We start from the raw sequence: 22,977 nt of genomic DNA on the forward strand, positions 1-22,977 counted from the left end.
GCACGTGCCCTCCTCAGTACCCATCACCCCGTTACCCCCTCCCCCCACCCTCCTCCCCTCTGAAACCCCAGATTGTTTCTTGGGGTCCATAGTCATCTCCCTCTCTCATTTCTCCCCCCTTGGATTTCCTTCCCTTCCCCTATGGTCCTCCATGTTATTGCTTATGTTCCACATATGAGTGAAACCATACGATAATTGTCTTTCTCTGCTTGACCTACTTCACTTAACATAATCCCCTCCAGTTCCATGCATGTGGATGCAAATGGTGGGTATTCATCCTTTCTGATGGCTGAGTAATATTCCATTGTGTATATGTACCACATCTTTATCCATTCATCTGTTGAAGGGCATCTCAGCTCCATCCAGTTTGGCTATTATGGACATTGCTGCTATGAACATTGGGGTGCATGTGCCTTCTTTTCACTACGTCTGTATCTTTGGGGCAAATACCTAGTAGTGCAATTGCTGGGCTGTCAGGTAGCTCTATTCTTAACATCTTGAAGAACTTCCATACTGTTTTCCAGAGTGGCTGTACCAGCTTGCATTCCCACCAGTTTGGCAACTTCTTAAAAGTTAAACTTACACCTATCCTATGTCCAGTCATTCTATTCCTACATATTTACTTAAGTCCAGAAAAAGACTTATACAACAATATTCAGAGCAAATTTGTTTATAATAATCAAAACCTGGACACCCAAAGGTCCATCAATAAGTAAACAGGTTTAAAACATATACGAACTGGTCAATAAAAATTAAAATTAGTGAAACATTAAGTTTCAAAAATATAGAGGAATCTCAATTATATTTCTGAGACAATGAAGCCTGACAAAAGGACGATACACTATTTGACTCTACATTCTTGAACAGGCAAAACTAACTTATAATGACAGCAAACAGATCAGCGGTCACTTGGGACAGGGTAGGGGTGGACTGACCATAAAGGAATGTGTAAGAAACTTTTTAGGGTGATGAAATCTGTATCCTGATTGGGATGGTGGCTACTCTGAATATGTTTGTCAAAAATCAGACTTTAAATAGGCATGTTTTATTATATAAAATTATATGTCATTTCTCTAAATATCAGCCTCTTTATTTTTATAGAACAATACCTCCTAACGATGTAAGTTTATAGTAATACATAGAAAGTTCCCAGTGCAATGCCTAACATATGTAAGCATTGCATTCTCCATTAATTCACCACCTGAACATTTCCTGTTTATAAGGAGCTCTCAAGCTTGCCACACAATTATGATAGCCACGGTTAGAAAGTTGTTCCTTACCTCCAATTGTCTCTCTTTAATCTATGCCCATTGATCCTAAGTATACATTCTCTAAAGCAGTGGTTCTCAAACTTAAGCATACATCAGAATTCCCTGAAGAAGTGGTACAACACAAAGACTGCTGAGGCCCATTCCCATAGTTGCTGATTCAGTAGATGTGGAATGAAATTTGAGAGTTTGTGTTTCTTATTTCCCAAGTGATGCTGGTGCTGGTCCAGGGATTCTACTCTGAGAAGCACTGCTCTAGAGATAGGCATATTATAAGACCACTCATGCTTCCAAGTGCATTATTCTAAACATTAAAAGACAGTCACCATATTTTTACTTTTCTTTTTTCCAAATTAAAACTTTCTTAGCTCTCCCAAATCTCACTTCGCCCCTGGCATATAAACCCCTCAGTGACTGGGACTGCCAACTGGGGCTAACTAGTACCACCAAAACAAACACAAAAAGGCAATCATCATCTCTCTTGACCTTAACAGTTTCCCATAAGCCTAAAACTGTATTAGGCTTTTTGTATGTGTGCAGCTGTGTCTGTCAATTAAACACTTCCTGTTTATTACTAACTGCTGGAAGAACATGTCTCCCTGTTACCCTTACAGAGGTAATTTAACTTATTTAAACTTAAAATCTTTTATTTCACCTTGTTGGTTTAGCTTTTTTTGGAGTCATGCTTCTGTTGCCCCAAATTAAAGAAAACTGTTTGGAGCCTGTAATACAAATCTGTCAAGCAAACTCTTTGTTCCATGAACCAAATTTCTAATGAAAATATGTTCCAAAGGATAGATTAATGACAGAAAAATATACTTGTTCAAAGAGTAATTTCTATACTAATATACCTTTGCTGTGAACCACATGACACATGCTCTTCAGGAACCTCAAGCATATAATGAAAACATGCATACTTCTTAGTAGCCAACCTAATACCAAATCTGAATCACTGAAATAAAAGTTGGATTTCTGTAGTTTCAACAGAAATGGTTCCAACAATTTTCTTCATACTCATGCTATGACATTTCAAAATTAATCCTTATATTTCCTGCAAAAATACAGTTCTTGATTGAGGGAAAATATGATTAAAGGTAATGACCTGCCAAGCAAAGAGTTATGTGCCCATGGCCAAAAATGGTCCCTTGGAGGGTAGAAAATAATCTCTGCTTTTGTATGTGGTAAATTTCCTCCAACAGATGAGAGAATGAATGGAAAATGAGAGGACCAGCACTGCATACTTGGATAGCAAATTTTGAAAGTACATTAAAATCATGTTTTTGGACTCTAAAGTTTCTAAGTTGTGTCTTTTCAATGTACTTCTTTAGTATAAAGGAGCAATTATTTAACTTAGAGTATAATAATCCACAGGGGAATTATTACAAAAAAAAAAACACAAATAAGACATGATTAAGTAAAGTTAGTTTATTTTACCTGCAGCTCTTCCAATATAAACTGAATGTAAATGCTGATACTGAGAAATATTAGGAAGAATTAAGGATAGATGTCAAGATGTCAAAACATCATGCCTTCCAATCCATCCTCCATGAACTTCTTATAAAGTGCCATAAATTTGGCCACAAATGCTTCCAAGTGATAAATGGCTTTGCTACCGAGCTGTAGACGATGTTCATAGTAAGCGGCCATCTGGGCCACTTCCCCTTTCAGTTGTCCATCACAATTATGTAAAAGTTCTGAGAGAAGGCCCTGAAAAAAGATAACTCGTAATTAAAAAGTAATCACTAAAAAGAAAAAAAGGCTGAATAAGCTTTCCAAAATCTTTAATTCTTTTATATAGAATGGCAGTCTTCATCCAAAAAAGCAAAAAATTGTATACCCTTTCTATAATGTAAAAATGTGGTAGTTATCATATTCCAAATGCCAACTTGAGGGTGCAGAGATATAAGTACAAAGATGCTTACTGCAGCATTATTAATTATAATAATAATCTGTAGACAATCTGAAGTTCCACCAACAGGGTCATATTGAAAACCTATGCTATAGTCCTACAATGAAATTCCATTCATCCACTAGGATAAAATAAATCCATACTGTCACAAAACCTCATTCACGCTACACTGTTGAATAAAAAAAACACAATGCAAAACACGGTGAAGTTTTGTGAGACTACACATACATAGCCATACATATGGGCTTATTTCTATGTGACTAGAATACAGGTCTGTTGAAAGTGCTTACTCACCCTTGTGGAAATGGAATGGTGGACCTTCACTTTTTTTTTTTTTTTTAAAGATTTTATTTATTTATTTGACAGAGAGAGACACAGCGAGAGAGGGAACACAAGCAGGGGGAGTGGGAGAGGGAGAAGCAGGCTTCCCGCCGAGCAGGGAGCCCGATGCGGGGCTCGATCCCAGGACTCTGGGATCATGACCTGAGCCGAAGGCAGACGCTTAACAACTGGGCCACCCAGACGCCCCCACTTTTTTCTTTTAAATTTAGTATAATATGAATTGTTTCATGTAAGTATTGCCATGTAATTTTAACAAATACAAACAAAAACCCTGCATTTCCTAACATCCAAGTCAATCAACACAGCTGGCTAGGTGGCTAGAAGACCAAACCTAAAGCTATGTCTCACAATATCCTACATAGTCCAGACTCACCAACTTCTTTAATGTCATTCCCCATGTGCACTGAACATCACTGTCTGAAATACAGCTGACTCTTAAACAACATGGGTTTGAACTGCGATTTTTTTCGATAAGTACAGTACTATAAATGTATTTTCCTTATGATTTCCTTAATACGTTTTTTTTTTCCTCTAGCTTATTTTAACAATACAGTGTATAATATATATACATATAATGTGTTAATCAACTGTTTATGTTATCAGTAAGGCCTCTGGTCAACAATAGACTATTAGCAGTTAAATTTGGGGGTAGTTAAAAGTTCTATGCAGATTTCAACTATGCAGGGGGTCAGGGACTTAATCCCCCCACAAGGTTCAAGGGTCACCTGTACTTGTTCCCATCTATTTACATAGTTCTCTTCTTTTACTCCTCCAAGTCTCAGTTTAAACATGACTTCCTCATAGAAGCTGTCACTGACCTGCCACAGCCCAACTTCCATTACTATCATTTCGCCTTGTTACTTCCTTTTAGCACTTACAATATTCTGAACCCTTTTGCTTCTTGTCTCCCATTTCACCCCACTAAAATATAAATTGTCTGAAAGCAGGCCCTCCCCAGTCTTCTTCAACACTCCCCTAATGGTGTCTGACACACGGAGAGGCTCAATAAATATCTGTTGAATTAATGAGTTGGATAAAAAGAAATGACAATGTGTCTCAGTACTGCAAAAGCCCTGTGATCATATACCCAAAGTCCAAATTTTATGATTCAATAAATGGCTCAAGATCTGAAATCAGATTACCTTCATTATTATTTCAGGAGGAATACAATGAGTTAGAAGTTCATAAAGTCTTCCACGAACTTCAAGGAGCCTATATAAAACAAGATAATTAATATTTTATAATGAAAATAAGACATTTTTTCAAGTTCCTACTATGCTGTTTTACTTTATGAGTTAAACAATCCAATACAGACATTTTCTTAAATGGCTTATCATACTTAAGATACACATTTAAGCTTTTCCTAATTTCAGTTCATTTTTCTAAAAATGTTCAGAACTCTTTTAAAGTCAGACATTTATATTCAGACATCTAGAAAATGGTCATGAAAAGATTAAACAATCATTAATTAGACAAGTAAGAGAGAATATAAGCATGATATGTAATATATGGTACTATCTCAACTGCTAAGTAAAAAGGCGGTGTGGCAAAGAAAGCTGTCCTGTCACAGAAAGGGCAGTGCAAGAGGTCATAGATTAAGCACAGAATCAGGCTACCTAAGTGAATATGAACATTCCAACCTCTGAGCTCTTAATTCTAGGCCCTTCTTATAACAGTTTCAGGAGAGAAAAGGGTAAGGAGGGAAATATACATATGACATTTTAAAACAGAAAGAAAAAAGTGACAAGTAAAATTGTAAATACACATAAAACAATTATCTTTATCTCTCTATATATACTTAGTATCCTAAAGGGAAAACACTGTTCTGAATCTTTACTAAAATAGTATCACAGATGTTCCGTATTTCAGATCAGAGAAGTGATTCATCAAAGACTTCTTAAAAGTGGAAGTTCAGATCCTTTTCCAGGGACCCTAAGAGTAGGAAGCTGTGCCACAATAAAAGTAAATAAAGTGAAAAAAGGAACTAGCATATTTTGAGCCCCTGCTATGTGCAAGACACAGTAACAACTTAGTCCTCACACTAGCTTTGAGTGGAGGCATTACCTCCATTTTTTAGATGAAAAAACTAAGGATCAGATAGTTTAAGTAACCTCACAAAATTGACTATAGTGGAACCATGATTTAAGAACAGATCTGCCTTACTCCCAAATCCATACCCTTCCAATGTCTGTCAAAGCATTTATTTAACCCCTTCCTCTGTAAGATGCTCACTACAGTATGCTATTTAGACCTCACAATACCACTCTTTTACTGAAAAGAACTTAAGTTCAGAGAGGTTAAGGGTCCATTAACACTCATGTAGTTGAGGCAGAATTTTAATTCAAGTCTGACTCCAAAGCCCTTGATCCTTCTTGGCCGTGGTAGTAGATCTCAAAAACAAACAAACAAACAAACAGCAACCCTGATTAAAAAGTAAGAAACAGACACAAATGACAGATGGTATGAAATTATTTTAATAATTATGCATATAGTTCATTTCTGAAGAGTTAAATCGGTATCTATTTCCCTCTACAAGTGTGCTATAACTACGCTGTGTTCATCTCATGTATGTTACATGCATCTCAGCTTAGTCTGAGTTCATTTCTAGTGTGACTTAGCTTCTTAAAAATGGACATATTCTACATTTCCTATGTTTGTGTCATTATTTCTTGGGGATTGCAAGTGATAAAGAGTGCAAATTCTTCTGTCAGAGAAACATGGTATTATAGAACTCTCTCTGATACTTAATTAACTGAATATCTGTGAATAAGCAACAATCTCCCAAAACAGCAGTTTTCTTATCTACAAAATAAAGATGATATAATAGTGTTCTTCATAGGGCTGTTCTATAACTTAAATGATATATCACAGTATTAAGAACCAACATCCTAATTGTTCACTAAATATTAGCTGCTATTCAAATTAGAAAATTATGACTCCTCTAAAACAAATCAGACAAGAATCAAGACTAAGGGGTCAAAAATAATAAACAGTCATTTGGTAATTTGTGAGCCAACAATCAGAATGACACCAGCCCTCCCAGTATTTTCGGTCAACCTGGAAGCTTTTGGGAATTGAAATTTCTTTTTATGTAACACAATGGAATCAATTCCCACAACTGTTAGTCTACAGAGGAAATAACAGCACCTCTTCTTAAACAACTTTGAGAGCCTCCCAAACTTATGTGGAAAATTGGAAGAAGAGGTAGCAGCAGCTAGAATTAAGCAAAGCAATAATCAACTAAAGTCTTAAAAACACAACTAGCAATTGTCAAATATTACAACATCTTGTACCAAGCTCTCTTAAAATTAGGAAAGTTCTACAACTACTACCACCAAGTTTTCTTCTTTAAAAATCAAAAAACAAGAAAGTCATCTTCAATGTGGAAATATTTTACAAAAGTAAAAGGCTCCTAAAACAGGCTTTGTTTCAATTTTATCTCCTTAAAGCTGAGATTACTTCACAGCTTAACATTTTACAAAATGGAATGTACACTTTTTCCTAAAGTTAAGGTTTCTTTTCTGAAGAGATTACTTATAATATTTGGCACTTTTTAAAAACTATTAAATTCTTCAACTAAAATAATTGAATTATAGGAATTCAAAGCAAACCCTGAGGAAATACTAAGTACCCATTATGTGTGATTATCCACCTCCACTAATCTACATAGGAGCCAAAGAGTTCATGTTATAATCCTTTTGAAGCATCTTTATAAAAATTAGAATTCATCAGATATATCCCCCAAGAGGAGAAACATGGTATATTTTTCTCATGATTATTTTCATATGAACCAAGAAGCTTAAACTTCAGTGGTTGAACTCAGTCCAGTCTGTCTCCTAAAGCGATCAACTACCTTCTCTTAACTCCAAAGAGGGTTTCTCAGTTCTGACAGGCAGTGAGTAAGAGTAGGAGACTGCACATCAATGAGCCTTAAAAATCTCCGGGCTTCCCAAAGGTAGTGGACCTTAAGACTGTCACTCTTGATTTACAGAAGAGGAGATTGCCCTTCTCAATCAAAGCTATCATAAATCAAACAATCAATGGCTGAAGTATTTTCAGTATGGCCCACTACTGAATAATAGACCCACAGAAGTAAATGTAAACAACTGTTCAGCAAATGTGACACAAAACACTTCCTAAATACTGGTGCTGTATACACAGTATTATTCTTAACAGAGCTTATCATCATGCATGAACACAAAGTTTTCTAGTTCTCAAACCATTATCACACAATCTTGCTCTTCACAACCAAGGCCCAAGTATTCCTAGCAGGGTAATAACAACAGCATTTTCATTACATAAATGAAAAAGTTCAAACTCTAAAATGAAGTTACCTGAAGAATCTTAGCTAAAAATCCATAGAAGTCTGATTCATAAGCTGGTGTCTTTCTAGGATGTGATGCATCAATTACAAAGTTATATATTGTTCTTTTCAATATTAGAAAACTAAGCACATTATGTTACATACTAATATTAAGTCATCTGAGATTCTGGAAGGAAAACTAAAACTTCCAAGATTTGTTTTAATTTATGTATAAATTCCATATTTACCTGTCAATAGCTTAATAAAAGCCATGATACTACCTACCAGCTATTCTGAAGCACTAAATTTATAAAATTAAATCATACCTTTTCTTTGAAAGTTTAGTGTTCAGATACAAGATTTACTGTAATTCTAAATGGCATATTGGTAGTATAAAACAGCTAATCCAAAACTCAGATCATCTGTACTATTTCCATGATGAAACTTTTATGGTCATCTTTGATACTATTTACCTTTGTGGAGTCTGCTGACTGACAATAGCATTGGCGGTCTCCCTGAGATACACCTCCCAATCTGTTTCAGGGATTTCTTGATCTGCAGTAAAAGGATATCTACATGATAAAAAGAGTACACAATAAATTAAATGGAAGTGAGCTTGTGTCCCAAAATGTTTCCTGAAGTAGCAGCCCCTTTCACTCACTGTTGCACTCTGCAGGCTTCACACATAAGTAGGGCTTTTCGGAGATTCCTGCCCGACTTCTCTGCAAGTCGATGAGCCAGTTGTGAAGGAAGATTCAGACCTTCCTTCTTGCACACAGTAGATAACACATGACAAATCTACAAACAAAACGTTATTAACAAAATTGGGCAATCTGTCAAACAGCACATGGACGCAATTCTGCTGATAACATCTTTATAGACCCTTGTTATTTATTTTTGTCACTCCCTACCCTAACTCACATGTTCCTTTAAGTAGAAAGCCAGGGGTCTCGTCTAGCTGTAAGGAAGGGGCAGCAACTGGCTCTGCAACCAGAGAAAAACCTGGTTTAAATTCCAAGCCTGCCAGCCACCTTGAGGGACCTGTGAGGAAGACACACAGCGCCTCAGGTCTTTTACAAGGACACCACTCACAGGGCTGCCAAGTAGAGCTGCAAAGGCTGAATTCTGCATGACTCAGGGTCATTATTTGCATGCATGAAGATGCCAATGGTGCCCATAGGAGTGGTGTAACCTGGTAGCCCTGCCTTTTTAACTTTATTAAATTTTAACTATATCACACTATTTTTAACTATATCAAAATGTTTGTAAGTGAAACCTTTAATAAAAGTACTTTACCACTTTGCAACACAAGGTCACAGTCACCTATTATCCCTACTTTGCACAAAATCACCCAAAATCTATTAATAGCAGGAAAGCTGCTTATTGTGAGAAATTTGCATTTTTATTTATAAGTATTAAGAACGATAAAGGAAAAAAAAAATGTATTAAGTTGTTTCAGACTAATTTTGGTCCCCTAACTAGGAAACTAGGTATTCTCACATTAATCTCCTTGCAAAATCTATATCCTCCACCCTCAAGTCATTTCCAAAGCCAATTAAATCAGCTTGAGGTAGAAGACACTAAGTAACTAGCCCTTGCCTAGTTTAGTAAATTTCATAATACCTACTTGCTTAAGGTAAAAAATGACTTAAAAAGAACTTCCTAAATACTGATGGCATATACACAATATTATTCTTAACAGAGCTTACCATCACATTTTCTATATAATGGTATCTGGCATTTACTACTATATATATATAATACTACTATATATACTATATAGTAGTATACTACTACTACATAGTATATAGTATATATACGACTATATGTACTACTATATATGTATATATATACAATATATATATATTGGCTTACATTTCTACTAACAGTTAGCATCCAGGTCATAGATGTTCCTGAATTACTAATACACTTCACTATGTTTTTACAAAACGAACATGACAGGGATATACACATAGTACTCACAGAATCTGAAATAATTTCTGAAAAGTTTCACTTGACTTACATCTTCAATGCTGGGAGCAGGCACACGAACTGCCAGGCACCTACTACGAATAGGTGGTATCACTTTAGATGTAGAATTGCAACACAAGATGAGTCTGCAAGTGGACATATACTTTTCCATGGTTCTACGCAAGGCATGTTGAGCGTCTTTGGTGAGTTTGTCAACCTCTGTCAATAATACCACTAGTCAAGGAGAAACAAAACAAACTTTAACTTGAGTATCTATCTCTTTCTCTTCCTCCTCATTATTTAGAGTGAAATCCTAAGTAAGTTTGATATACTACTCTTTGCTTTGGCAAGGACATATAAAAGTCAAAGGTAGGTGAGAATAATTTATTTTTATTTAAAAAAAATCCCAATCAAACAAACCTAAGAAACACTACACTAAATGAAGTTAAAGAGGTTACTTTTTTGTAGAATTCACTGCAGCATTTATTATATTTATATGAACTAAAAATTACCAAGACAGGGAGATACTGTGCTGCATTTCCCCTAAATATTTTATCACAGGAGCACCTTTCTTATCATTTCTTACCAATCTTACCATTCCTAGAAATATAATTTGGAAAATACTAATGAAAGAGACATAGTCAATAAGGAATAAATACATCTGGTCATGTACACAGTAAGATTCCACCTGGCCACAATAAAAGATGGGCTTTAAGGTGTTTTAGGAACAATAAGTAAGAACTGAATCCCACTATTGTATTTCTCTTTTTCTTCTTTTTAAGGATTTTATTTATTTGAGAGAGAGCGAGAGAGAGAGAATACACACAAGCAGGGGGAGGGGCAGACTCCCCAGTGAGTGGGGAGCCCAATGCAGGGCTTGATCCCAGGACCCCGGGATCATGACCTGAGCCGAAGGCAGACGCTTAAGCAACTGAGCCACCGAGGCTCCCCTGTATTTTTCATCATACTAAGTTATTCCTAGAAGATGGTAGTGGTAGCAGTGTAGATCTGAATCTCCCGCATAAAAACAGAGATTCCAAGACCAAAGACTCATCGATAACATTTATATCAAAACAAAGTGACAGGTTTTACCATATTACCCTGAATATGAGCAAGTGAGAACAAGGAACTATGTGTGGGAGGAAGTAGAGGGGGTGTACTAGGTTTTTACAGCCCTGAGTACAGAACCCCAAATCGCCCACAACAGCACACTGTGAAGTATAATGGGCCAATCTGAGAACAACACCTACGGGGTTCAATTTATGGGTTAGAGCAAAGGAACCTGGATGCAACAAGGTTTGACAGAGCAGTAAACTGAAAACAACAAAATGAAGCTCCCTTCCAAGACAATCCTTCACAATGAGGAGAAATTCTGGAGATAGAAATCCAAATGGAACAGAACAGGGAAAATAGAAATAAAGAGACTGATCCCAAAATCTAACAAAGATAGCACTTAACAAAGTACTACAAACCAACTAATATAAAAATAAGTCCTTGGTAGGCAGAAAACAGCAGCATATTTAAAAAATTAACACATCATGACCAAGTGAGCTTTATTCTAGAAATAAAAAGCAGTTTCACTAGAAGACCCAATATAATCTACGATACCAATACAGCTAAGAAGAGAAATCATAAAACCTCATTCATGGATGCAGAAGCAGCATTTGAAAAAATTCAACACACATTTATGTTAGAAACACTCAAAATATGAATTGATGCTTACCTTCTTATTATGATTAAATAGATACACCTCAGGCCAAAAATCCAGCAACTAAATAACTAAATGGGGAAACTCTAAGGCCCCCCTCCAAGTCATGACAAGGACATCCACTATCTTTAGTACTATTAAACACTGTATTGGAGGTGTTGGCAAACATAATTAGGTTAGAGAAAGTGTTCAAAGCCATATAAATTGGAAAGGGGAAAAATCTTCTCTACTCACAGATGATACAAATATATATATATATATATATATGAAAATTCAAAAGAAACAATGAAAAGGCTATTACAAAGAAGAGAAGAATGTAATAACATAGTAAGATATAAAATTAAGACACAAACGTCAATAGCTGTCACATATGTACACAAAGGTTAGAAAATATAAGAAAAGACTCCTTTTATAGTGGCAAAAAATAGATAAGGAGCGCCTGGGTGGCTCAGTCAGTTAAGTGGCCAACTCTTGATTTCGGCTCAGATCATGATCTCAGTGTGGTGGGACTGAGCCCTGAGAACAGGCTCCACACTGAGGCTCCATGCTCAGCGGGGAGTCTGCTTGGAGATTCTCTCCCTCTGCCCCTCCCCACAATCACTTTTTCTCTCTCTCTCAAATAAAGGAACTAAAAAAAAAAAAAGATATATGTAAACTTATTCTGAAATACAGTGAACTAAGGAGAAAAGATAAGAAATAGGCTGAAATATGCACAGGCAATTCACAAAACAGTAAAAAAGACAATGAACAAAAGAAAAACTTATCACACTAACTAAAAAAAAAAATTTTCTCCACTCAAACTGACAAAGATTAAAAATAATTAACCGCAAAAAAAATAATAATAAAAAAATAAATAATAAATAATTAACCGCAGTGGTGATAAATGTCTGGGAATAAAGGGCACTCCCAAATATTTCTGGTGGTAGGATAAGACTACCTTTCAGATGAAGAATTTGACAAAATATATCAAAAGTATTAAATGCTGGCATATTTATCATCACAAAATCTTCTATGAGAATATACACATATATATGCATATAAATAATATTGGAAAGTAATGACAAAGTAATTGTCTCTGGAAAGCAAAATTATAGCTGATTTTCTTCTAAATATTTGATAATGAACACATAACTTTAGTCCCAGGAACAGTTATTTTTAAATGTTATTTCTTGTTTTAAATAAAGTGTTTTTTCATTATTCATCTAGTTCTAAAATAACAAACAGGTAGCTCAAATAGTCCTCTTTCCACCAAAATTCAACTCCATTAGGCTATACACTTTCATGAGCACAGAGATCATGCCTCTCTTATTTACTTCTATATCCAAAAATAAGGGAGCATAATGTTTGGCATGGAACAGGATGTTAATAAATATTGGCTAAATAGATGGAATTTATGTTTCCCACTACATTTTCTCTTATACTCACTGTGTACAATTTCAGTGTCTGCCTTAAAAGAAATCTGTTTATCACATACCTTTAAAATCTCTTTGAGAGTTTGTTTCAAGTTGCTGTGATTGTGCCACTGTTTTCAACATCTCCTGAATTACTACCCGGTCACTATTTCCAGCATCACTATACAAAACAAAAATAATGGTAAATATAGATGTAACTATTTAGAAAATATTATGCCCTTATTCTTAATCTGTTATTGTAAGAAAAACACTGAAGATCTTATTTAAATTTTAATCAAAATCATTCACACCTAATTACATTCACAAAACTTTCAAAGTGAAATACTCTAGGGGTCATTAAATACAACAATATTCTAATATTCAATTGCAGTTTGATAAGTATCATTGAAAACAACAGACATGTTCTTATATTAAATTTACTGTAACTTAAAAAGAGCAATACTAATCCTTAAGTTTCTTAATTATCTGTAGTTACTCAAAATGTAAAAATAACTCTTGAAACAAATTTAATCTTCATTCTTCTTCTCCATCCCCCAAATAGTAAAGGTCTGAAAGAGAACAAGCCTAGACAGGTCTGTTCCCAACACATGGAGCTGATTCAGGGTCTTAGCAAGTGGATGGGACAAGCAAATGGAATTTAAGATAGTCAGAACTCTGTAAGCTGTTGACTTATTATAAGCATTATCTGTCATTTATACTCACATTATCGCTTTGGCACTTAAGTCATGCAACTCACAAACCAACGTAAGTCACCTAGTTAATTTAGGCTGCCAATTTCAAACACCTGAAAAAAAATCAGCTCAGTCTCTGACTATTCTTGCTACAGAGGAACTCACAGTGAGAAACAGGGCAAAGCAATTAGCTTTAGTTTATTTTCCCAAACAACCATCACATCTTTCTTAGATCAATACACCTAGAGTCTCTCTTTTATGATCATTTCCTCGTCAAGAATCCCAAAACATTTCCCTTCTGTCTATGGAATTAACACTTTCTTCTAATTTTCTGATAAGACCCTTTCCCACCAATCTTAGTTCTCTTAATTTTCTTGGACATACCTGGGGAAAATAGTAACACCTGTTAGGGATGTTTTGAGGACTAAATATAATCCATGTAAAGCTCCTCACACAGTGCCTACTACTGAATACACAGTAGCTTATAACTATATTCTTCCTGATCCATTCAGTCTTGAAATGGATGTTCACCCTCATCTCTGTTCCACTGCCGAAAAAGGTTGCCTTTGCCTGAAGATGTCCTTGATTCTGTACTCCTTAAAGAACATTATCAGGCCCCAGACAACCCTGAAGCTTTACCCAACTTTGTTCCCAATACAATCACTTCTACACTATTAAACAGTACTGCATGAGTTTTCAATGTGCCTCCCAACAGGATTCTCATCTTATTTAATCATGATAATTAATACAGACATTGGTTGTTAGACTATTATAACATACTCTAATCAAGAAACTGAAACAAAGGAGTGGCAAAAAAAAAAAAGATCTAATAACCCTAATTCACATTCTGAAATAGTCACTCCAGACATTACAAACTTTTTAGACAAACTTTGCTCATCAGTTCCGAATTAGTCAATATAACAAAAATTTAATGACATGAAATGTACTCTGTATAAAACACTGAGCTCTGTAGAGCAAGAAAATTTAATTATTAAAATTATTTGACTCAGGGGTCAAAGAGAAAAGGGGAAGTAGAAAGGTTCTTGGCTCCCTATTTCACACTGAGCAGCATTACTTTTATCTGTGTATATATTGTGCTTCCTTCCATACATGATTCTATTTCAAGAATGGGTTCTACTCTTTAAAAAAAAAAAAAAGTCTTAATTTCTATATAGTAGCCTTACCTTGGATTAACTTCAAGGTGGTAATTGCTTGCAATAGTGCTAATTTCAATTTTCTTTTTAGATGGAGTCTATGGACAAAGAAAATAGATGTTTTTAAAGTTTATTTATTGGCCATTTCTCCTCTTTTCTGTATTTGTTTTTTAAAAATAAACAATTTATGAGATGAACCATGAGAGACGATGGACTCTGAAAAACAAACTAAGGGTTCTAGAGGGGAGGGGGTTGGGAGGATGGGTTAGCCTGGTGATGGGTATTAAAGTGGGCACATTCTGAATGGAGCACTGGGTGTTGTGCACAAACAATTAATCATGGAACACTACATCTAAAACTAATGATGTAATGTATGGTGATTAACATAACAATAAAAAATTTTTTTAAAACACAAAAAATAAAAATAAACAATTTATGCTTTATAAAAAAAACTTCAGATAACCACCATTAATATTTTAACTTCATTAATCCCATTCTTTTCTCTATGTGCAAATAAACATGTTTCTATATAACCTGGGTCACACCACACATCCTGTTTTTATTATGATTATTTCTTCCCTCTACCTCCAGAATTCTACAAACCATTCCATTATGAGATCATCACTGTAAATGGTCTGCATATGTCCGTTCACAGACTTTACCGTAACAGACATATGTGTGTATATATATATGTAAATATATTTTTACATATTTTATATATTTTTATATATTTCTATAGAGTGTCAGTGTTTCTTGTAAAAAAAAAAAAAGGAGTTATAAAAAAAGAGGCAATCATATCTATTTCTGTTTTACTTTTCCTAGTTAACAATACATCTAGGCAATTACCCTCTGATACTGATATAGGGCAGTTGCATATCAACCTGTAACTTGGATGTCCCCAAGCAGTTATACCGGTGGGCGTTTTGTTTCCTGCTTTTTGACATCTCACACAATCCCACAATTAACATCCTTCTACACATGTCTAACACACTGACTTCATTTCTATGTAACAGATTCCCAATAAAGGATTTGCTGGATTGAAGGGGATATGTTTTCTCAAGTTTTGTGTGTATGTGTGTGTGTATGTATAACCAGCCTGTTTTCAAAAAAAGAAAAAAAAAGATCTAACACATCAGTTTTCCACTGGTAACAAATACTCTTCCCCAACATTCCCCTTCTGCAGGTTTTATATAATGTCCTCAATTTCTGCCAACTTCATAACAGACTCACGGCTTCTCTTCAACTATCACAAACGTCAAACATCTTTACATATGTTTATTGGCTGCTTATATTTCTTTCTTGAGACTCTTTCATTCAGTTTTCTACCAGGTTGTCTTTCCATTATCAATTTGTAAAATCTTTTCTCTAACATGTTCCTTTCAAATATTTTTTGACAATCTTCTGTTTTTCTACTGATTTTACATACATTATCTTCTGTCACACAAACTTGTAAATTTCATATATATACAAGCACATATTTCTTTTTTTCTATCACTTCCATGTTTTTATTAAGAGTATTAAAAAAAATAGGTATTCCTGACCACAGGCTGTTCATTTAATCTAAGGAATTTAGTATTTCATTTTAATATTTAAGGCTTTAATTCAGATGGAATTCATCTTTATAAATCATGAATCAGAGGGATTCAACTTTATTTTCTTCAGGTTAGATAACTAGTTATGCTGGCACATCTTGCTGACTCATGCTTTTAATACTGATTTGAAATAGCTACCATATTTTGGGGCTCTCTAATAAGTTCCACTGATTGAATTCTCTATTCCCAAGCCAAAACAATATTGTTTTGATTACAATAGCCCTACAGTAGGATTTAATATCTCATAACACAAGTCCCACTTCACAAATCTTTTTCGTAATTACTTTAACTAGTCTCAGAAATGTATTCTTCCATATGTACTTTAAGATCATTTCGTACAACTAAAATAACATGTTGGATTTTAATTGTAATTTCATTGAAATTTATACTGTAACTTGAGTAGAACAGGTATTTTAAAGTATTAAGCCTCTGAGAACTTGCTGCATCTTTCCATTTGATCAACTCTTGTTTTTTGTCCTTTTATAAAATAGTTTTCTTTCCACAAATCTCACACTTTTCTTATTAAATTTGTTCCTGCATACTTTTTAAGAATTCCCATCAGGGTGTACCACCAGCACCTCAAACTCAATGTGTCTAAATACAAGCTCATCAACATTAGCCTAAAATCCATTTGTCTTCAGGGCACGTGGGTGTCTCAGTCCTTAAGCGTCTGCCTTCGGCTCAGGTCATGATTCCAGGGTCCTGGAATTTAGGCCCGCATTGGGCTCCCTACTTGGCAGGAAGCCTGCTTCTCTCTCTCCCACTCCCTGTGCCTGTGTTCCCGCTCTCTCTGTCTCTCTCTCTCCCAAATAAATAAAATCTTTAAAAAAAAAAATCCATTTGTAAAGATTCCATTAATAGCACTACTTACCATCCAGTCACTCAGTATACAATTTTTCAGTGCCTAATATGTACAAGATGCTATACCAGGGCCTATGAAGGATATAAAAATGAATAGGACATGTTCCCTACATAACTTCAAAACAAACACAATCTTGTCAAAAAAAAAAAAAAAAAGGTATGAAAAACTATAATCAAGACCAAACAAAGTAAGTACTCTAAGAAGTATAAACTATGGATGGTAGAAGGAAAAATTAATTCTAAAGGGATTGAGGGGCACAACAAGAGGACGTATTTCAGCTAAATTTTAAACACTGTCTATAAGGAGAGTATGAAAATTCAGTTTTCTACCAGGTTGTCTTTCCATTATCAATTTGTAAAATTGGTATGGTATGAGGCTGGAAAGCTCAGCCAAGGGCAAGATCATGGGAATTCTCTGAACATCTCAGAACTTCATGCCTCTTTTTCTTTTTTTTTTTTTAAAGATTTATTTATTTGAGAGAGAGAGAATGAGAGAGAGCATGAGAGGGAAGAGGGTCAGAGGGAGAAGCAGACTCCCCGCTGAGCAGGGACATGCCTACTTTTCTAATCAGTCAGCTGCCCAGTCTCTACCAAGTTGCCTGACTCCATATTCAAAATTTTTCTCAAAATCATTCCCTTCCCAAACCCACTACTGCTCTCAGAACAATGAATTCTAGAGACTTGAGTTCCCGTTCCAGCTGAGGTAGTGATTCACTAGATAATCTAAAAGGAATCCCACCACCTACATTTTACTCAAAATCTCCTGTTACTCATATTTTCTAACATAACTGACTTTGATCTGGCTTTAATAGTTAGGTCTATACATCAGTAGCTCTCAATCCTGTGTACCTGGGTTATCTGTGAAATTCTTAAACACACATTGGGCAACAATGGCTGGGGCCACAGGAATATATATAAGAACTGAAAATCCCTGCTATAAATATTTGGAGGCCTCAAAGTAAAATGCTTACTGTGATGGTCTGATGTTCAATTCTTAATTTTTCCACTCCAACACCATAAAGTTCACGTAAAATACACATAATTCTTGTCTTTTTTCCAGCACCTGACGGTCCATACATTAAGAGATGAGGAAAATCACCACACTGCACCTGGAAAAAAAAGAGGCATTTCCCCTGGTCAAATGACTACTCTAGGTAGAATTAAACTACTTTTTAGGTATCAAATATTTTGTCTCCATCTCTGAGGTGGAGATACTTAAAAATATATATGTATGAGTATATATATACAGAGATTTTTAAAAGTAACTGAAATGTTGATTATTCCCCTGGCATTATTTTATATAATTATATACCAAGCACAATACATGCAGGATACAACACCATGTGCTAGAAAGCAAAAACTTCCAAACCAAGTCTGTTAAAATCTCCTAGAGAACTTTTTAAAATAAAAGACTAATTAATTACTGGACTCCATCCATGAGATTATGATTCAACAACTCTGAGATTGATGCCTGTCTTAGTTTGGGCTTCTATAGTCCTTCTGATAAGAACTGAGTGTATTTGGTTTATTTGAGAGGTAAAGGAAAATTTTGTAGGGGAATAGGGAAGCAAAGCAAGGTCAGGGAGGTGGCCAATGAGCGCATTATCTGCTTAAATATCACTGGGCATCTGGGGTTTAATTCTGCTGGGGATACTCTTGAAGCCAGTGTGAAAAAAACGCAACAGCGTTAACCCATCCAAGAGAGGGGGAAGCTGGAGCATGATATGCTATTTCTCATCAGTCCTTTGATGAAGCTTGCTTGGGAAAGTGGCTGGAATTAAGGGAGGGCATTAATTCCCAGGCATCAAGTCTGCTTAGGGGTGTCTGCAAAAGAAAGCCTTCAGGAAGCGCGGATCCAGGAAGCTGGAAGTCAGTCTGTGTGCACTTACAAGTTAAGAGCAATGGGATGGAGTAGAGCACTGACAGTACTGCAAAAGACTACAAGACTGTGTGCACTTAAAAGCTTCCCAGGTGACTTTCATGATCAGTTAGGTTTGGGAATGAGTGCTATGAAGGGTATAAAAATGATGAAAACACAAACCATAACTTCAAGGCCATAAAATCTTGTGGAGCAAAAGCTTCTAGGTAAGCATTATAGGAAAAATGAAATAAGTACCTTAACAGAAGTCATTATTGCAATAAATTTTAATACTTTGTAAACTGATCTCTGGCACTGAAAAAAAAGTTTCAAGAAAAGGAACTATTTACCCCACACAGTGCATGGAAAATAGCAAGTGCTTCACAAATACTTGTTGCCTCTGCTTTTTAAACTCAATCTAGCCAAAATAAAGGGTATGCTTTAAAGACTTCATAGTTTCATTAAGTTGTAGATTCAACAGTAAAATGGGTGAACATTTTTTGAAAGCAATCTATTACACACAAGACCAGGATATTGAATTTTTGTCCAAAATATTTACTCCAAATTCTGTACAACAAAAAGATGGCCATAGAATATAAAATGTATCCTATAGCTAAGAAAATCAAGTGAAAGCTATTCTGAGAAAACACAATTTGTCTAAACATGAAGTATATAGCTGTAATAGATTTATTTTATTTTATTTTATTTTTCTTAAGATTTTATTTATTTGAGAGAGAGAGAATGAGAGACAGAGAGCATGAGAGGGAGGAAGGTCAGAGGGAGAAGCAGACTCCCTGCCGAGCAGGGAGCCCGATGCGGGACTCGATCCCGGGACTCCAGGATCATGACTTGAGCCGAAGGCAGTCACTTAACCAACTGAGCCACCCAGGCGCCCCAGTAATAGATTTATTTTAAATTAGATGGAACACCATCAAAAAAAGAAAAAAGCCCTCAATCTCACAACATTATCAATTATTCTAATGATTTTCATATAAGGATGGAGGGATTTTTTTTATTATTTCTCATTTTTAAAAAGTACTTAACAGACAGTACCTGTAACTCTGAAAGAAGGTGGTTATTGAAACTGAGCTGAGCAAAACACTTCCATTAGCATACAGTACTATTAGATTCTTAAAAGGACTGGATAAATAGCTTCCACAGACACTAGATTTTTCTCAAGACCCTTCTTCCCTCTACATTTCCTGGAAGATTCAGTTTGCTTTTCAGAAAACATTGCCATTAGACACTTTACCAACTACAACACGAAAATACACAACAGGCTGGAGAAAAGGAAAAAAAAAAAATCTTCCACGAGGAATTAAACTCAAGGACGACCTAATACAACCCATTTTAGAATTAGAAAAGACCTCCAAAAATAATAAATACCTTCCTTTTTGTAAATAAGGGCGATGACACCAAAAAATTTTAAATAAACCTGTTAAAAAGTAAAGTCAGATGATGTCAGTGCTCTACTCAAAACCTTCCAATGGCTCCCTATCTCACCTGTAAGGATTTACTGGATCTGCACCTCCCCCGCCCCGCCACACACCCCCGCCCCATTTCCTACTACTCACCCCCCTGGCCTACTATTATCCAGCTACAGTGGCGTTCTTGCGGTTCCTAGAACAGGCCGGGCACACTCCCGCCTCCAGGAATTTGCACTTGCTGTTCTCTTTACCTGTTCCACTCTTCCCTCATATTTCTCCTGGAGAATTTCCCACTTACGGTCTTAGCTCAGAGGACAGTTCTCAGGGAGGCCTTCCATGTTTACAAGCACTACCTCGCCCTCCACACTCTTTCCCCCTTCCCTGTTTCATTTTTCACCACAGCGCTCATCACCTCCCGCAGAGGGTGGACGATGCACCCCTCCCTAGCGGAGCGAAACTCCCGAGCTGCGGCCTACCTCCGCGCCCCCGCCCCGCCCCCCCTGCGCTCCGTCCCGCACACTCACCAGGTTGCGCAGCTGGGCCGCTTGCTCCTTGTGATAGTCCAGCCGTCCCAAGGAGCACGGCCGGTATTTGTCCACCCAGAGGCTCATTGCAGCTCGAATTCCCGGGGTCAGACGCTTGAAAGTCCCGCGCGCGGGCACTCTCCCCGTCCGGACGCTGAGACGCGTTCTCCCGCGAATTCCAAATCTCGTGACGTCACTACCGGCCCGGTGGCGTACGCGACTTAAGATCTAAAGACTACGGAAGCTGGGTGGGGACAGTATTAGCCACAGTGTTGGTGCCCACCCCCCCCCGCCCCAGTCATTGATGTTCATTGTTTATGTAATCATTTTTGTTGTTCTCACCCTCCATGATAGTCCAGAGATTACTAAACAAAATTGGAAATGTGGCTCTGATACTTCGGCTTCAAATGCAGGTACCTCAAAGAAGCCATGTTCCTCAATTAATTTCGTTCGCTCATTCATTCATTCACTCATTCGTTCTGCAGAAACCTGCAAAATATCTACAGTGTTGAGCTCTGTTCTTGGCACTAGGATATATACGACTTGGGGCATTTCTCACTGGGCAGGCTCTCTATAAAGTTTTTAAAAATAAATTGCTAAAAATAAAATCTAATCTTCACTATCTTTCCTTACTTGCATTCTTCAAGGGTCTTACTGGGTTGAAAGCAAGGGAATCAAAAGGTCATGAAAAACTACAGGACTGTGGCCTGTAGGAGAGACAATATGAGGTTAGTATGCTATCTTAAGTCCAGAATGCTTGAACACCCTTCTGATTAAAATAAGAATAATATGAAACCCTTGGGAAAATATTCTGCATATCAAGCCTTTATAAAACTTGAATTCTGCCCCTCAAACTGCACCTCTCAAATGCACTTTTCTAGTTGTACATAAAATTAATTCCTTATTTAAGTTATGGTCTTATTTTATATATTGTTCAGAAGCCTGTCATTGGATCTCAAGTTCTTACAGGACAGGCATTTATTTCAGGATATGTTTTATGACCTATCAGAGTACCCCCTTTCATTCTTTTATTAAACAAGAATTTATTGTGCTCTATGAGTCATCATATTTACTGAGTTATTCCTATGGGCAAGATATTATTGAGCACAATCAACAGCACCAAGAACTATAAGATATAGCCCCTATTCTCAAGAAACTTTCTGAAACAAGCCTGGGGGACTTCTACCTCAGGACCTTTGAACTTAATTTCCTCTTCCTGGACCACTTTTGTCCAAGTGTCAATAGAGCTGAGTCCCTCACTTCTTTCAGTGTGTTTGCTCAAAGTCATCTCTTCAGTGAGGCCTCCCTAGCCCTATTTAATACTGCAGAGGCTTCCACATTCCCTATGCTATTCCCCTGTTGAATTGGAATGGAGGGGAAAAAAATGTTTGAAATTAGAAGGTAAAGGAAATCAGAAGCAAAGATGTTGAGTTGTCATCTATGTGGGTAATGGAATCCTGAAAAAAATAATAATGGAAATAATTATTCAGAGAAAGAAAGTGAACCAGGTACTAAAATGATCAATGAACTGACAATGACCCTGAGCATGACAGACAACTTCTACTACTATGAAAGGTAGAAGAGAATGGAGTCTGGAGATATGTAGACATGTGTTTCAAAGTTGCCAGAGGTTCTAAGGAAGGAAAAATTGGTGTGGAGGGGACAGTAATACATAAGAAAGACCCTAGCTCACCTAGGGTTGTCGGATTCCACAAATAAAGATATAGGAAGCCTGGTTAAATTTGAATTTCAGATAACTTTCTAGGATTACTGCAAATAATATTTAGTATACTAAATATTACTGTAAACATTGCATGGGCATACTTATACAAAAAATATTCATTGTTTATCTGAAATTACAATCTAATTGGGTGTCCTGTATTTTATCTGGCAATCCTACTCCAGACTCTTGAATATATGGGAAGTGAGAGATGGCTGCAGAGGAAAATAGGATCCTCAGGGGAGAGTCAGAAAATG

At 36.3% G+C, this 22,977-nt stretch overlaps 1 protein-coding gene across 1 annotated transcript; it reads right to left on the bottom strand.

Moving 5' to 3' along the window:
- Positions 1 to 2,678: 2,678 nt before the first annotated feature.
- Positions 2,679 to 21,182, bottom strand: RFC3 (replication factor C subunit 3). Its single transcript, XM_035003563.1, has 9 exons — positions 21,001 to 21,182; positions 18,163 to 18,300; positions 14,769 to 14,836; positions 12,976 to 13,073; positions 9,846 to 10,027; positions 8,484 to 8,620; positions 8,296 to 8,394; positions 4,662 to 4,731; positions 2,679 to 2,975 (listed from the first exon to the last, which is right to left on the bottom strand). The coding sequence occupies exons 1-9, from the start codon at positions 21,085 to 21,087 to the stop codon at positions 2,784 to 2,786; spliced, it is 1,071 nt and encodes a 356-aa protein (XP_034859454.1). The 5' UTR covers positions 21,088 to 21,182; the 3' UTR covers positions 2,679 to 2,783.
- Between the last annotated feature and the right edge of the window lie 1,795 nt (positions 21,183 to 22,977).

Source organism: Mirounga leonina, unplaced genomic scaffold, assembly GCF_011800145.1.
Source record: "Mirounga leonina isolate KUSES-001 unplaced genomic scaffold, KU_Mleo_1.0 Mir_127, whole genome shotgun sequence".
NCBI lineage: Eukaryota > Metazoa > Chordata > Mammalia > Carnivora > Phocidae > Mirounga > Mirounga leonina.

Coding starts and splice junctions, on each gene's coding strand:
- RFC3 (XM_035003563.1), bottom strand. CDS start 21,087: ATGAGCCTCTGGGTGGACAAATACCGGCCGTGCTCCTTGGGACGGCTG. Junction 8,621..9,845: donor CTGCTCCCAGCATTGAAGAT/GTAAGTCAAGTG, acceptor TTTTGTTTGTAG/ATTTGTCATGTGTTATCTAC. Junction 8,395..8,483: donor GAAGCCTGCAGAGTGCAACA/GTGAGTGAAAGG, acceptor TTTATCATGTAG/ATATCCTTTTACTGCAGATC.